We start from the raw sequence: 16,093 nt of genomic DNA, 5'->3' as shown, positions 1-16,093 counted from the left end.
CGATTGTTTTTTTATTCTCTCATGGCAATTGAGATAGTCACATGAGATTTTTTTTCAGAGCTATAAAAAATGTTTTACAACACTGTTATCGTAATATTTAAATGGTATGGAATTTGATTGCTCGGATATTATGTAGTATAATGTGTATCATTTCAGGAAATTTTGTTTGGTAAGAATGTATACAACTGGTTTAAACATACATTTCACAAGAGAATTACCCGTGTCTTAAATTAAAAAGTAAATCTGATTCTTGCTCAAATGAGCATTGACGTGCGTGCTGCTCCCATTTGCAGCCCTGAACTAGTGGTGGACATTCCATGTTCGTATGGCGGTGGCATCATCTATCCATCGGACAACCACAAAGTGGTACTACTAATTTTATCAAACCCAGAGAGATGATGGGCTGACTCGTCGCAGGATTTGAGTTGACTAAGATTTGAACTCGCACGTGATCAGTTGAGCTTATCTAATGTTTTGTCTACCCGTGTTAGTCCGCTGTTGTCATTTCATGAACATAAAAAATCCTCATTTTTATGCATGGAAATGTAGATCTAATTGGGAACATCGTTATTTAAAAATGAATTCCTTTGTTATTGCACCAGGACAATATTTTGTGACTTATAGCCCTTATTGAGATGTAATACAGGTACTCATTCCCGGGAGGGTTTTTGCAACTCAGTACTGGATAATTTTTTACCTCCGTCTTCTTATATAGTCTTTATACCATCTAAATAAGCTGAAAATTTGTATGTATATTTATTAGAACTCCTCCTAAACCACTCCACCAATTTCAATAAATGAGGTGTCATTTCAAGCTTATGACATAATCTATGCAAATGAGATTTAAATAATGAAGAAAAAAATTACCCTTGCCTTAATAATTTTACTAATTCTGCCCATCCCTTCTGCTGCTTATGCACTCTATCATTTACAAAAGTCTGGTGCATAATGAATGCCCCCTTTCACGATCGTATAATGGATACGTGTGTCCTGTTAGAGAGGGGCATGTGTGGTCGTTGAAAGAGCCATTGAATCTCAGTTTGCATCCCACTAGTAATGAATAACCCACAGTGCTCAGCACTTCCGAATTTTGTTACGATTGGCCTTGCCTTGCCAATCCTAATATAGCCTATTTTAACATGTAAAATTTCTATGCACAGTATTTAGCTCTCTGACATTCTTGGGGCGATGCAGTGGTGAGTGGTTATCTCCATCGCCTCGTATGCTGGTCGTGGGTTTAATCCCGAGCCTGACACCTGTATATTTGGAGTTTGCATGTCACTCTCCCTGTGGCCGCGTGTATTTTTTTCCAAATCCTCCGGTTTTTCCCTCCACATTTAGACTCAATATGTGTTCAGAGTATTCGGCTGCTATACATTTTCACGTGATAAATCACTTCGTTGAGCTATCATGTGTGGCCAGGTCGCTTCTGAAAAAGAACTACATAGCTCAGTGGGCCTCACCTGGTAAAATAAAAAAATAAGAAAAAAAATTGTAAATAGTTATTGTGTTTCGTACGGAAGATCCAAACGGTATTGCATTGGATTTCCTGGAATGGAGGGGTGATTGAAGCACACAATTAGCGAGGGATGGAGGGCAACACGAGTTGGAAACACTATGAAATGGAAGACTATATCAAGGAATTTGTCATCATCTTCAAAAGGTCTCAAGGGTCAGTGACCATGTATTGGAGTACAAGCTTAGCGAAATGGGAAAGTGGCAATTGTAAAGCTAATTCATGACCAGAGGCGATGTACAATGGGGCTCTCTGAAACTTTCTTCACAAGATCACAGCCAGTTGGCTTTAAGATGTTTCCACAAATCACGAGATTAGGGTTATAAACTTTGGTTTGAGGATGCAATTTCCATGGATCTGTCTCGGTTTCACTTTTAAAATATCCCTTTGTATGTTTTATGTAAAAACGATTATATTTTAATAAATGATAAAGTAACAACTGCAGCTGTTATCCATTTTATATTATAATTGCATATTTACACATTTATCAGAGAGAAGATTCTTTTGAAAATTATTCATTGTCGTGTTGTGTGTGTGCACATTACATTGATTGCCAATGTTACAAATCCCATATAATTCCTTGGCGCACAGCATATGGGACATTCCAAATTTCCCTCAAGTATCACCTCGACAAAATATATGTCCATAAGAAGAGTCTTCAGAGAACACCTCGCAGGTGCAATGCAATGTACGGGTTGATGTATTGTCACTTTATTGGGCACAACACTGCAAAACACTTTTACTTTTATTGATTATAAATGGGCCAATTATATAACACCAATAACGTAATGTTCATGATTATTTAATATAATATACAATCATAATAAATTTCTGTATATTATACATTCATCAATGTATATAATACAATAATAATGTATGTACATTTTCTTCCCATTGAAACCCCCTTGCGTTGTGTCAGTCATGGGGGTTGTTTGACCATTCTTCACCGTGTTGATCAGCACAGCTTAGTGAAGGAGGGGTGGGAGGGGGCAAAGTCTTGCCTAAAACAAAAGTACCTTACTCATTCGGAACACTGCGCACGACGCGTCAACGCGCGTCCAAAAACTTCACCAAACAAAACTCTGCCATCCCTTTTTTTTCTTTCGCGATGTGCCCAGGTGGAGGTAGAAGTGGAGACGATGGACAAGGCCGGAAACTTCATCGGCTGGCTTCAGGTGGAAGGAGTCAACTTGTCGGTGGCGCTGGTCGAGCACGCACTCTCTCGGGTGCACTTCACAGCCGAGCGCAGCTCCTATTTCAAAAATCTCACGGTCGCCGAGGAGGCTGCTAAGAAGGCAAAGGAGAAGGTAAATGCGCCCTCTCCACTTTTTTTGTTTGTTGGATTTACTTAGCGTCCTTCAGACCGGGTGGTGAATGCTGAGACAAGAAGGACAAAATTCATCTTCTTTGGTTCTTTCGGTAAAGTCACGTAGAATGAGAATAAAATAATAAATTAATAAAATAAAATAACAATTTAATTCTCACGACTTTTTGGCCACAACACAAGTGGCCTTCTTCAGGTGAAAGGAACAGACCTGTTGGGACGACAGAGCTTTAAATCGAAGGACAAAATTGTCCCCTTGATAGTTTCCGAGACTTTTTATTTAGATGCAGGCGATAAATGCCACCTTGTTGGCAGCTCACCAAGACATCTCGACGTGATGGTAGATTAAACAACACTCGTGGCTGTTAGCCCCATGATATTTAAAATATAATCTACGTGTTATTTTTTTTGCTGCATTTAGATAAGCATGGGCAAAAAATACATCTGAGTTCTGAATTCACCAAACTGTAAATCAGGCAAACTGAAAATTGGGTTCATTTGCATTTTTGTTTTCATTTAACTTTTGCCAGTCATTTGTTTTGGCTCATTAAAAGTTGCACCTTGTCGAGTCCATTTGGGCTAATAGCCACACACGTGCTAAACTCTTCTCGTAAAATGGATTGCTTTAAGCATGTTGCCAGTTTGGTGTTGAGCACGTACTTCAAAAAAATGAAATCAGTTGATACCTAAATATTAAAATTTCTGGGTGGCTGTATGCACATTTAGGTCCATGTGGTATTCTGCGTGGAGGGGCCTGCTGATAGTAAATGGAAAAAGTGTTGATCGTTTAACATAACAGTACATAGAACCTTGCATTTAACCACTGCTGTTCTCATATCACATACTGTGGGACCTGTATTCCACTCAAAATTACGTGAAACAGTATGATGTTACACAATTTTTCGTTTTGAGATGTACAGTGATGGAAAAAAAGTATTTGATCCCCTGCTGATTTTGTACGTTTGTCCACTGACAATGAAATGATCAGTCTATAATTTTAATGGTAGGTTTATTTGAACAGTGAGAGACAGAATAACAACAAAAAATCCGGAAAAACGCATGTCAAAAATGTTATAAATTGATTTGCATTTTAATGAGGGAAATAAGTATTTGACCCCTCTGCAAAACATGACTTATTACTTGGTGGCAAAACTCTTGTTGGCAATCACAGAGGTCAGACGTTTCTTGTAGTTGGCCACCAGGTTTGCACACATCTCAGGAGGGATTTTGTCCCACTCCTCTTTGCAGATCTTCTCCAAGTCATTAAGGTTTCGAGGCTGACGTTTCGCAACTCAAACCTTCAGCTCCCTCCACAGATTTTCTATGGGATTAAGGTCTGGAAACTGGCTAGGCCACTCCAGGACCTTAATGTGCTTCTTCTTGAGCCATTCCTTTGTTGCCTTGGCTGTGTGTTTTGGGTCATTGTCATGCTGGAATACCCATCCACGACCCATTTTCAATGGCCTGACTGAGGGAAGGAGGTTCTCACCCAAGATTTGACGGTACATGGCCCTGTCCATTGTCCCTTTGATGCGGTGAAGTTGTCCTGTCCCCTTAGCAGAAAAATACCCCCAAAGCATAATGTTTCCACCTCCATGTTTGATGGTGGGGATGGTGTTCTTGGGGTCATAGGCAGCATTCCTCCTCCTCCAAACACGGCGAGTTGAGTTGATGCCAAAGAGCTCCATTTTGGTCTCATCTGACCACAACACTTTCACCCAGTTGTCCTTAGAATCATTCAGATGTTCATTGGCAAACTTCAGACGGGCATGTATATGTGCTTTCTTGAGCAGGGGGACCTTGCGGGCGCTGCAGGATTTCAGTCCTTCACGGCGTAGTGTGTTACCAATTGTTTTCTTGGTGACTATGGTCCCAGCTGCCTTGAGATTATTGACAAGATCCTCCCGTGTAGTTCTGGGCTGATTCCTCACCGTTCTCATCATTGCAACTCCACGAGGTGAGATCTTGCATGGAGCCCCAGGCCGAGGGAGATTGACAGTTCTTTTGTGTTTCTTAAATTTGCGAATAATCGCACCAACTGTTGTCACCTTCTCACCAAGCTGCTTGGCAATGGTCTTGTAGCCCATTTCAGCCTTGTGTAGGTCTACAATCTTGTCCCTGACATCCTTGGAGAGCTCTTTGGTCTTGGCTATGGTGGAGAGTTTGGAATCTGATTGATTGCTTCTGTGGACAGGTGTCTTTTATACAGGTAACAAGCTGAGATTAGGAGCACTCCCTTTAAGAGTGTGTTCCTAATCTCAGCTCGTTACCTGTATAAAAGACACCTGGGAGCCAGAAATCTTTCTGATTGAGAGGGGGTCAAATACTTATTTCCCTCATTAAAATGCCAATCAATTTATGACATTTTTGACATGCGTTTTCTGGATTTTTTTGTTGTTATTCTGTCTCTCACTGTTCAAATAAACCTACCATTAAAATTAAAGACTGATCATTTCTTTGTCAGTGGGCAAACGTACAAAATCAGCAGGGGATCAAATACTTTTTTCCCTCAATGTATAAAATACTTATCTGGCCACATGATTAAGTTGGCATCAAGAGACAAAACAAGACCAAGAACGGAGCTTGGTAACAGGGGCTATATCTTGGGGAGGGTAAAACGATGCTGTGACGAGAAACATTCAGCATACTTTTTGCAAGAATCTATTCTAAGATAACTCTTATATAACAAATGCCATACTGGGATACAATTATAAAATCAGGCGCAACAGCTAGACGTTAGTGAAAGGATTTTTTAATTTAGCTGTTTTTAGTGTATGGCTGTCCTAGCTTAAAATTAAGCATGTGTAAGTAAAAAAAAAACGACCGCTTTCGATGGCAATAGCAGTAAATTTGTTTCCAGGAGGCACATGCATTACAGAGTCAGTTATTTAATGCTACTGTTAAGAGGTTGCTCTTGCACTGACGAATATACAACAGCACCAGCGAAAAAAAAGACAAGATGGAATTTGATGCCAATTTTAGGTTGAGGAAGCACATTACCGACATTACAATTCACCATTTTTTTCAAGTTCCCAGAAACTTTACTGCAAATATACAGACAGGATTGTTATAGACATGGGCATATTCACATCTTCCTGTGCTGATAATACAGTAGTACAAAATATAACTCACCATGTAGCTTGATGTGAACCATCAGCTGAGAATTTGTTTTTTTTATATGATATGCAGTGCAATTGCATGCAATTTTTTCTCAGTCATTTAACATGTCTGAATCTGTTCAGTATGTTATACTGTACCAAGCATAATTATGCCATGTTATATATAAACATGTCTTTTTTAAAATTCTGTTTAAGCAAATCCATTTACATAGGTTTCAAAATATTTATCGATGGATTTACTTTTTAACAATTTTGTTATATTTTCGCTGTTCTGCTTTGCACAGCTAATGTCTCTTGCAGGGGATGCTATTTTTTGGGCATTCCAAACCCAGATTTTAATTTCGGGGGGAGGGAGCGTGGGGGGAAAGATTTGACACGTGCATTATTTTGAAAGAAAAATTATTGTACTTTACTGAGGAAAACATGGACAAACATGTTCATACAACTTACCGTTTTCACCACTCTAAAATCTCATGTTGATAGGAATATTTCTACCTTGGTTTGCTTCTGATTATAGACCTCGCCATGATGTTGTACCGTACCTTCGGAGAAATTGGTAACTATCCCTGGGTGGGTGACGTGGCCTAGTAGGCAGCATGCTCCCCACTTGCAGTAGAGGTTCACGGTTGGAATCCAGTTGCTGCCCAGCCCGATTGTTACAGCGGGTGTATTAACCATAATAGTACATGCTTGTTTGCTTTACAGTGGACGTTAAAGGCGCCATTCGCAAGACTAAGCCGTCGTATGCTGACATCAGGGTCCAAATTTGTCATATTTTAAAATTACCTGCAAATTGCTCAATTTGGATCATACATAACAATCATTGCTTGGTACTGACAGCCTAATGCCCAGGGTCACTATTGCAAATGAGACTATCCTGGTCTCTTTGAGTTCTCACCTGGTTATATAAAATCAACTTGAACTCATGAGTTCGATTGATTGGGAGCCTTGTGTCAGCTTCTTTATACATTTGATGAGTAGCTGCTACAATTAAGAGCATATTCTGCACAAAAACTTAAAATATCCCATTTGAATTGGATAATGTTTTGAGTTTCAAAGCGTTCCTTATTTTGAGGGAGAAGTACAATTTAATTGGGAAAGAAATTTACCCTGGACTACTAATTTAGTGGCATTCTGTTGAAGTTTTTCATTTCGCTTTTTTTACAATTATGGCAAAAAAAAATTAATTAGCTCTTGGAATTGTGTGTGAAGCTAATTTGGCACAGCTCGCCTTCACAATTACCGTACACATAATGCCACCTGCCTCAGATGCAAGATAATGTTTCCCCTCTTGTACTTGACAGCTGCAGATGATACCGCTGTGTAACAAACCCATGTATAGCAAATGTGTAGGGGACCCGCACCTGCTGTGGCAACCACGGGCTATCGTGTGTGGGCTGTTGTATGGATTGGGCTTGTTGGGAAGAGAGGTGTCTCATTTCGTTTTGCATCCTCAGTGGAAAACGCACCTCGGTATTTTTGTAGCACATGCCGCCAATTGCCAGCTTACGCGATGGGGACACTTCAAAAGCGGCTGGCGAGTTTTATTTTATTTTATCTTCTAGGCGTTTGCAAGCTTTCATATTGATTCATTGTGGGAAAGAAAACGGAAGGGGATGTATGAAAAAATTATCCATAGTTAAAGTATACAACATTCATGCAAGAAATTCTTTAATATACGTGAGCAAAATTGCGGGCATGATTGGAGAATTCATGCACAGGGGTAGGCCTTTTAAATGTAAACATGGAAATCAATGTTACATTATCCGTATGCACGTACGTGCAAATCCCAGACAACACACCACACTGACAATCAAATGGTTTGTGTCATACTATGTTATTATGAAAAAAGTTTTGCTGGCTGGCATGCAGGCAGGCATCCCACAGCATTTAGCCGGGAGCCTACCCCCCACCACTATACGCCACCCTTGCCATGTATCCCACGCAAATGCACGGGCAGTGCTTAGTTGCGTAATGAAATCTGAAAGGCATAAGCAGTAGTGAATCTAGATAGTGGTGAATTGCCAGCAAGGAGGGGGAATGGAGAAAAGAGTGTCGTCATATAATGGAGTACAAGTGAGATCAATTACATTTACACATAATGGGAGATAATGTATCTACATAGGATAAATTTAAACTGCGTAATTATCACTATGTATCTGCCTGTTTCACTATCTTCAGTAATAATATGTGCGTAGTTAAAAAGAAAACATTTCTACATATTTGAAATTGTTCAAATATGTTGTCGGAATACTCGCCGTGAGCCCTGTTAGTGTGATCCACTGACAACCATCTCACTGAACAGATCTGGGCCGACTATACGGAGCAGCCAGAAGAAGGGACAACCGTGCCGCTCGTAGAAGAGACGGAGCGTAAAACCGTCTACAAGCAAGTGGTCATCACAGAGATCAACGATGACTTGCACTTCTTTGCCCAGGATGTGGAGACAGGTAAGCACGTGGTCTCCCTTCACACACATTCAGTGCATCCGCCACTCCATGGGGGCCTCCTTGAGACAAATAAGCTTGGATATTTCTCAGAATCAGAATATTTATTTATACTGGAGGAATCCGATGAGCTATGATGAACCTCTTTTTCACAGATGTCTGAGAGGTGGGATGTCCGGTCATTGGTCATATGATATCGGCTCTTTTCTGCGTCTTGTTTGGAGATGCATCGACTGAAAAACGCAGAAGTTTGTGGCATTTCAACTCTAAATAATTAAGTAACTTACGAAGTCCAGTTTTAACTATTTAATTGAAAGTGTTCAGCACATCTAACCTTTAAAAGGCATTTTTTGTCTGTCTGTCCGTCTGTCTGTCCGTCTGTCTGTGTACGCTCGCTTGTGAGGGATTTGGCTCTCGGACCGCGGGGTTCGCGTAGAAACATTTTTGCCGGGCGGCACGCCCCAAGCCCCCTGCTTCGCATAGGCTATTTCGTTTTCCCATCCGTCACCGTTAAAGTAGTTAAGTTAACGTTTTAGTGCGATCCCTCTTTATTTATTTATTTACTTTTGCCGCCCGGCTCGCTGCTGCGCATGCGCGAAACGCCGACACGAGTTGCCCCTGGCAACGCACTCATGCCGGAGGGTGGGGGCCATTTCTCATTCGCTTTCAAAATGCAAAAAATGTACACGCAACGCTGAGGTAAATTCATCAAAGTGTCACGTCCTCTTCTCTCCCCCTCCACCCCAATGTGTGCACTTGCTATTATAGGGTCGGTAGATACTAAAATTAGAGTGATTGAATAGGATTATTGTAGCGCGGGGGGGGGGGGGGGGGTAGCGGCCCAGCCCACAGCCTCGGCCGGCCGGGCAATCAATGCGAGGCCGGAGGCTTTGCACGGAACTAGGCCTCGTCACGGCAATCTGTCAGGTGAGTACTTTGTGCTATATAGTCGATACACTGCTACTAGCGGGGAAATATATATTTTAAAACGTCTGAAAACCTAAAAACATAACATACAAATGAAAAGATAACTCAAATTTCGATTTAAAGCTTTCGTGACTGCAACGAGTGAATACACGATTCAATTGCCTCAATAGTGAATTAGTGAATCTGGTACTGTTGAATGCGCGAACCAATGAATGGATGACTTAATGAGCGAGAGAAAAGATAACTCATTAATTTAAAACGTCTGAAAACCTAAAAACATAACATAAAAATGATGAGATAACTCATTAATTTAAAATAAAAACCCGAGCGTGCCAAGAATCGATTCTTTCAATCGCGCAAAGGAATCGAAGGTTGTAGATTACTTTAGAATCGTCTTGAAGCGACGACGCGCAACAGAAACATCCTAGATAAACCAGCAAATCTTTAAACGTATTACAACTATTACAACGCTGTGTGCTCAAATCCCAGTGTGATGCAAGTCAAACAATACCAACCATAAGATAGATTAACCATATGTTTTCTAAATCACCAAAAAAAAGCTTCAAAAACAATGTAACAACAGTAACCATAGGAATTGTTATTCTCATTTAACAATAAACGATATAAATAACATGTACGACCAAACTAGCAGCCATAGCTGGCAGCATGACACTCCCAGTGTATGATGTGTGAGTGAGTCAGTGGTAGTGTGAGTGAGTGTATGATGTGTGAGTGACTCAGCGTATGGTGAGTGAGTCAGTGTATGCTGTGTGAGTGAGTTTATGATGTGTAAGTGAGTTAGTGGTAGCGTGAGTGAGTGTATGATGAGTGAATGGGTCAGTGGCTGTGTGAGTGAGTATATGATGTGTGAGTGAATCAGCGTATGATGAGGGAGTCAACTGCTGTGATCATAGCAGGTATCACCACAGTATGCACTGCTGTAATCATAGCAGGTACCACCACAGTCAGTATGCACTGCTGTAATCATAGCAGGTACCACAACAGCAGTATGCACTGCAGTAATCATAGCAGGAACCACTACAGTCAGTATGCACTGCTGTAATCATAGCAGGTACCACCACAGTCGGTATACACTGCTGTTATCATAGCAGGTACCACCACAGCAGTATGCACTGCTGTAATCATAGCAGGTACCACTACAGCAGTATGCACTGCTGTACTCATAGCAGGTACCACCACAGTCAGTATGCACAGCTGTAATTATAGCAGGAACCACCAGAGTCTTTATGTACTGCTGTCATGAAAGCAGGTACCACCACAGTCGGTATGCACTGCTGTAATCATAGCAGGTACCACCACAGCAGTATGCACTACTGTAATCATAGCAGGTACCACCAGAGTCAGTATGCACTACTGTAAACATAGCAGGTACCACCAGAGTCAGTATGCACTGTTGTAATCATAGCAGGTACCACCACAGCAGAATGCACTACTTTAATCATAGCAGGAACAACCACAGTCAGTATGCACTACTGTAATCATAGCAGGTACCACCACAGTCCTTATGCACTGCTGTAATCATAGCAGGAACCACCACAGTCAGTATGCACTGCTGTAATCATAGAAAGTACAACCACAATCAGTATGCACTGCTGTAATCATACTAGGTACCACCACAGTCAGCATGCACTGCTGTAATCATAGCAGGTACCCCCACAGTCGGTATGCACTGCTGTAGTGAAAGCAGGTACCACCACAGTCGGTATACACTGCTGTCGTGATAGCAGGTAACACCACAGTCGGCATACACTGCTGTAGTGATAGCAGGTACCACCACAGTATGCACTGCTGTAATCAGTGCAGGTCCCACCACAGTCGTTATGCACTGCTGTTATCATAGCAGGTACCACCACAGTCAGTATGCGCTGCTGTAATCATAGCAGGTACCACCACAGTCAGTATGCACTGCTGTTATGATAGCAGGTACCACCACAACATGCACTGCTGTAATCATAGCAGGTACCACCACAGTCAGTATGCACTGCTGTAATCATAGCAGGTACCACCACAGTCGGTATGCACTGCTGTTATCATAGCAGGTACCACCACAATATGCACTGATGTAATCATAGCAGGTACCACCACAGTCAGTATGCACTGCTGTCGTGAAAGCAGGAACCACCAGAGTCAGTATGCACTGCTGTAGTGAAAGCAGGTACCACAAGAGTCAGTATGCACTGCTATAATCATAGCAGGGACCACTACAGTCGGTATACACTGCTGTAATCATAGCAGGTACCACCACAGCAGTATGCACTGCTGTAATCATAGCAGGTACCACCACAGTATGCACTGCTGTAATCATACCAGCTACCACCACAGCAGTATGCACTGCTGTAATAGCAGGTGCCACCACAATATACGCTGCTGTAATCATAGGTTGCACCACAGTATGCACTGATGTAATCATAGCAGGTACCACCACTGTCAGTATGCACTGCTGTAGTGATAGCCGGTACCACCTCAGTCGGTATGCACTGCTGTAGTGATGGTAGATACTGCTATCGAGTTGGTATATACTACTATATAGAGTTAGAAGATACAAAACAGTCAGTATATACCACTGCAGTCAGTCAATACTGCTACAGTCAGTATATACTACTATACAGTCAGCACATACTACTACTATGGTGAGTAGCTACTGGAGTCAGTAGATACTACTATAGAGTGAGTAGGTACTGCTATAGAGTTAGTAGTTACTCCTATAGTCAGTGGATACTACTATAGAGTCAGCAGATACTACTATACAGTTAGTCGTTACTACTATAGAGTCGGTAGATACTACTGTAGGCCCAGTATATATGACTATGGTCAGTAGTTACTGCTACAATCAGCAAATACTACTACACAGTCCTACTGGCTCAGAGATACTACTGTACAGTCAGTAGATACAACTACAGAGTCAAGAGATACTACTTACTCTGTTGTATGTATGGTGTGTAGGTATAGATACCTACGCGGGGGTAAATATATATTTTTGAGGGGGGTGGGTGTCCACAATTTTCGGAAAACTTTTAGATCAACTATTTACCCCACACTCTCTATTACTTTTTGACTTTTGCAAGCCTCTTATAATTTTATTGGTGATGAAATGGACAAATGGCCCACTGGGCTTTCACAATATCTTAGTATCTGTGTATGTATATGTAAGGTTTTTAAGAGTAGTTCTAAAATATTTTTTGGACCCAGGCAACGCTGGGTACTTACCGCTAGTATCTTATAAATATGTATTGCGATAAATGTGGAAGGAAAAACATATGGAAGTAATTCTGGGATTAATCAGAAAATGTTCATTTTAAATTAATAAAACACTAATTTAAGAAAAATACATTTTAATTGTGACCATTTAAAATGTATTTCACAAAGGTACCATGACATTGAAAATATAACATTTGACATTGACAATAGGATTGTTTAATTGTCACGTTATCATGTTTATTTTTTTAATGAATTCAACCATTTGCACACAAGTATTTGTTAACGTTATTTTGTGGCGATGCGTGTCGTTGATATTATTTTATGGTATGTTATCTCAAAAATTAACTGTGAGGGGGTGAAATCTGATTTGCTGCTAAACTGACAACTCAGCCTAATAACTATACTCATAAATTACAATCAACTTTGTGATGATGAGCAATTCTTTATCTTGATTAACTTTGGGAATACCTTGACCTGCAACTGAACATCATTACGACTAAAATCTGATATAAATATCAATGTGTAGCTATGTTTTTCAGTTTTGTTATTTTAGCATCTTTAGTAGGATGATGCATTGAATACCAGATGTGAGTTTCCACACGGTGCAAAATGTGGCTTCAAAGAGTACTAGGAATATCACGTGAATTGAAACTGAAGTAGACATTAGTCAATGGTTTTCCAGATGAACCGACAGCCGACTTAAAATGCGGCACTGAGATTTTTGACGAGGGTATCTTGAACAGCAAGCCAACCATTAACCATTTGTGACCGCACTTCTAAATAACACAGTTGGCTACGTGCCGTGTGAAAGAAGTTCTACATGCATACGTACTGAACAGGTAGCTTATTTACATCGCAAAATACATTAATCTAATTATTGTAACGCTTTACCATTTTCTGAATTAAACACAATTGTCTTGGTTAAGCTGGAAAAAATTGGCTTTACAGGAGCATTATGTAGCCTGCAGCCTTAAATAGCTTTCATCTGTCGTATTTGTTTTTGCATTGCATGAATATCTTTGATGCATCTTCTTAATTAGATGTGTTTGGCACGTAAAACAAGGGAAATACACGTGGAATTAATTGTGATTTGTTCATCTTGGAGCAAAAGTATATTATTATTATTGTTCTGTCATACAGATACAGTGAACTCTGGATCATTCAGGGTCATTGGGGGGAGGTAGGGAGAGCAGGGGAGTGGCATGCGTAACACAGACACAGATAATACAATCACATGTAAATTGCCACAAAAACATTGCTTACCTCCGTAGAAAGTGGAGTGAAGATCTCAAATTTGTTCTTTTTTTCGAAGGTAATCGGTTTACTGGCGATCATGTTTATGATCACTTGTGCACAGTTGCCAACCCTTGAAGAATAAGGGCCATTAATTAAACCTGCTTTCAAAGAGAGATGTATTTTCATGCAAGCATGATTAATCCACGACCTGGATAACACACCCTTGGATAATCATAAAGTTTACTGTGTTTAAATTAAGAAAATAGAAACCTTTCCTAGATGTGATCTTTAATTCAAGGCTTTATTTTGATGCCAATTAACTCTCATGTGGCACATGTCACACACACAGGCTTTGACATTCTGTACCAAAACATAATTTTAGCATAGTAAAATCTCCCTTTATCTCTGCCCACTATTTTCTGGGTTGGGCCAATGTGCAATTCCTCCCATTATTCACAAATTAGCACTCGTTCCAGACAGACGCTAAATTAATCATATTCAGTGTCTGTGGATAATTGCACAGCAGCAGGAAACTACGAATTTTTATTTGCAGTGGATGTCTTGTTTTTCTTTAGCATTGGATGCAAAACTGTAGATATACATTCACTCACCTTCAGGAACTGTATTCATGCTCGGCCACTGCATACCACATTTTGTTGATTTGTACTACTTTGTGGTTGAAATATACGTGTAGGTTACACGTTAATGGCCGTATGTGATTCTGGTCATTGACAACTGTAATAAAATGCATTTTATTGAGTCATTAATCAGAGAGCTAAATTGCCACATTATCATCCATTTACATCGGTATATTTTCCAATTTACTTTTTATTATACTTATTAGCAGATGACAATTGCCAAAAGGAGCTGTGAATTAGTTGATTATACACAAAGTCTCAGTTTGTTTTCCTTTTTCAGAGTAAGCAAAGTGCCCACTCTGCAGCATGTGTACGTACACGAATTTGCGGTGGCGTTTCGATGCCTTTACGTTGTCGCAAATGATACCACACAATGGATATACAATCTCGTGGTACACTTGAAAGCGGATTTTAATCTAAGTGTACTTACCATTGATATAACTGTGCTTCCGTTAGACTTTAGAATTTTCTTACCTTGCAGCTTGATAAGAGAGGACTATTTTCATGGAATATTTCCATTTCACGGAAAGAGAAAAAAATAATCGCGTCATGTTTAATAATTGGAGCCAAGAAAATGTCAGCAGCTCATATTTTTTTATAAACTGCGATAGGTTGCATTTTTTTAGGTATTTAATACAATGAACGCTGTCATCGAAACACTGCTGAGTATACATAATGATTATGGTGCCATATAGTCGTGCAAATGAATGGTAGCTTGATCGGTTGTAATAAAAAAAGGGAACTAGGATGTCATCTAAAATTGATATTCTAGTGACGAAGCCATACAGATGAGTCTTACACAAGTAACGTTCTTAGAATATGAATTGTAATATTGTGTACCAGTATGTTGATGTTAAAATCAGTCATGAAATATCTTAAGCCACCAATGTATTTGTATTATTTTATTTTATACCTACGTGACTTTGCCGAAAGAACCAAAGAGTATTTGTAAATGGTAAAAAAACATTTACAGACATAAATAATATCTTTGTAATTGGGACCATATTTCTGGGTGGTGGCAGGTTAATGACAAGACATTTGACATGAAATTACTGCGTGGCCTTTCACAAGAACATATACGGATCATTTTACTGGCTACGAAAAAACCCCACGTTTAAAGTGTACCATTGCCGATGCTAATAAAGGCTGCGGAAAGCTTAAATCTGCGATGTGATCTGCCTGCATCTGACGTGCCAGGCGCACAGTTGGAAAAGCTGATGGAGAGCATGCGGTCCGAGCTCGCAGCCAACCCACCCCTGGAAGGGTCCTTTACACCTCACCGTGGTGACTACTGCATTTCCAACTTCGCCGACGGAGAATGGTAAACTGATCACCTTTCCCTCATGTACACAATCTGCGCCAGAAAGACTGAAAGCAAGTCACGCGGCATTAAACATTAATGTGGGAGCATCTGCCCTCATTTGGCCCCTATAAAGCAAACCAAACTGTTGGCTTGTCTTGGGAAAAAAAAGCATTTACAATAGGGCAGCGAAGTTTTTGAAATTATGTGCACGTACTTATCCCTTGAGTTCACGTGCCTGTATTAACCCTTACTGGTATATACATATACGATCTTCCCAATTTCATTATCTTTTTTTCAAGTATTTTCATTATCCTAAAACGATTTGACTCTCCAGGCCTTCAATATACGAAGTTTGTTTTTGCTG

The 16,093-nt window shown here is 40.3% G+C and overlaps 1 protein-coding gene across 1 annotated transcript in view; it reads left to right on the top strand.

The window, feature by feature from the left end:
• Positions 1-16,093, top strand: part of SND1 (staphylococcal nuclease and tudor domain containing 1) — a 228,057-nt gene that overhangs the window by 193,426 nt on the left and 18,538 nt on the right. The window contains exons 17-19 of the mRNA XM_032949074.2: positions 2,635-2,823; positions 8,265-8,409; positions 15,624-15,747. Coding sequence (XP_032804965.2) covers positions 2,635-2,823; positions 8,265-8,409; positions 15,624-15,747 — 458 coding nt within the window. The remainder of the gene's footprint in view (positions 1-2,634; positions 2,824-8,264; positions 8,410-15,623; positions 15,748-16,093) is intronic.

This window comes from Petromyzon marinus, chromosome 7 (assembly GCF_048934315.1).
Source record: "Petromyzon marinus isolate PM22_M1 ecotype Great Lakes invasive population chromosome 7, UKy_Petmar_22M1.pri1.0, whole genome shotgun sequence".
NCBI classification, from domain to species: Eukaryota; Metazoa; Chordata; class Hyperoartia; order Petromyzontiformes; family Petromyzontidae; genus Petromyzon; species Petromyzon marinus.
Note: the sequence above shows the minus strand (reverse complement) of the source record. Positions and strands in the feature narration are given on the sequence as shown.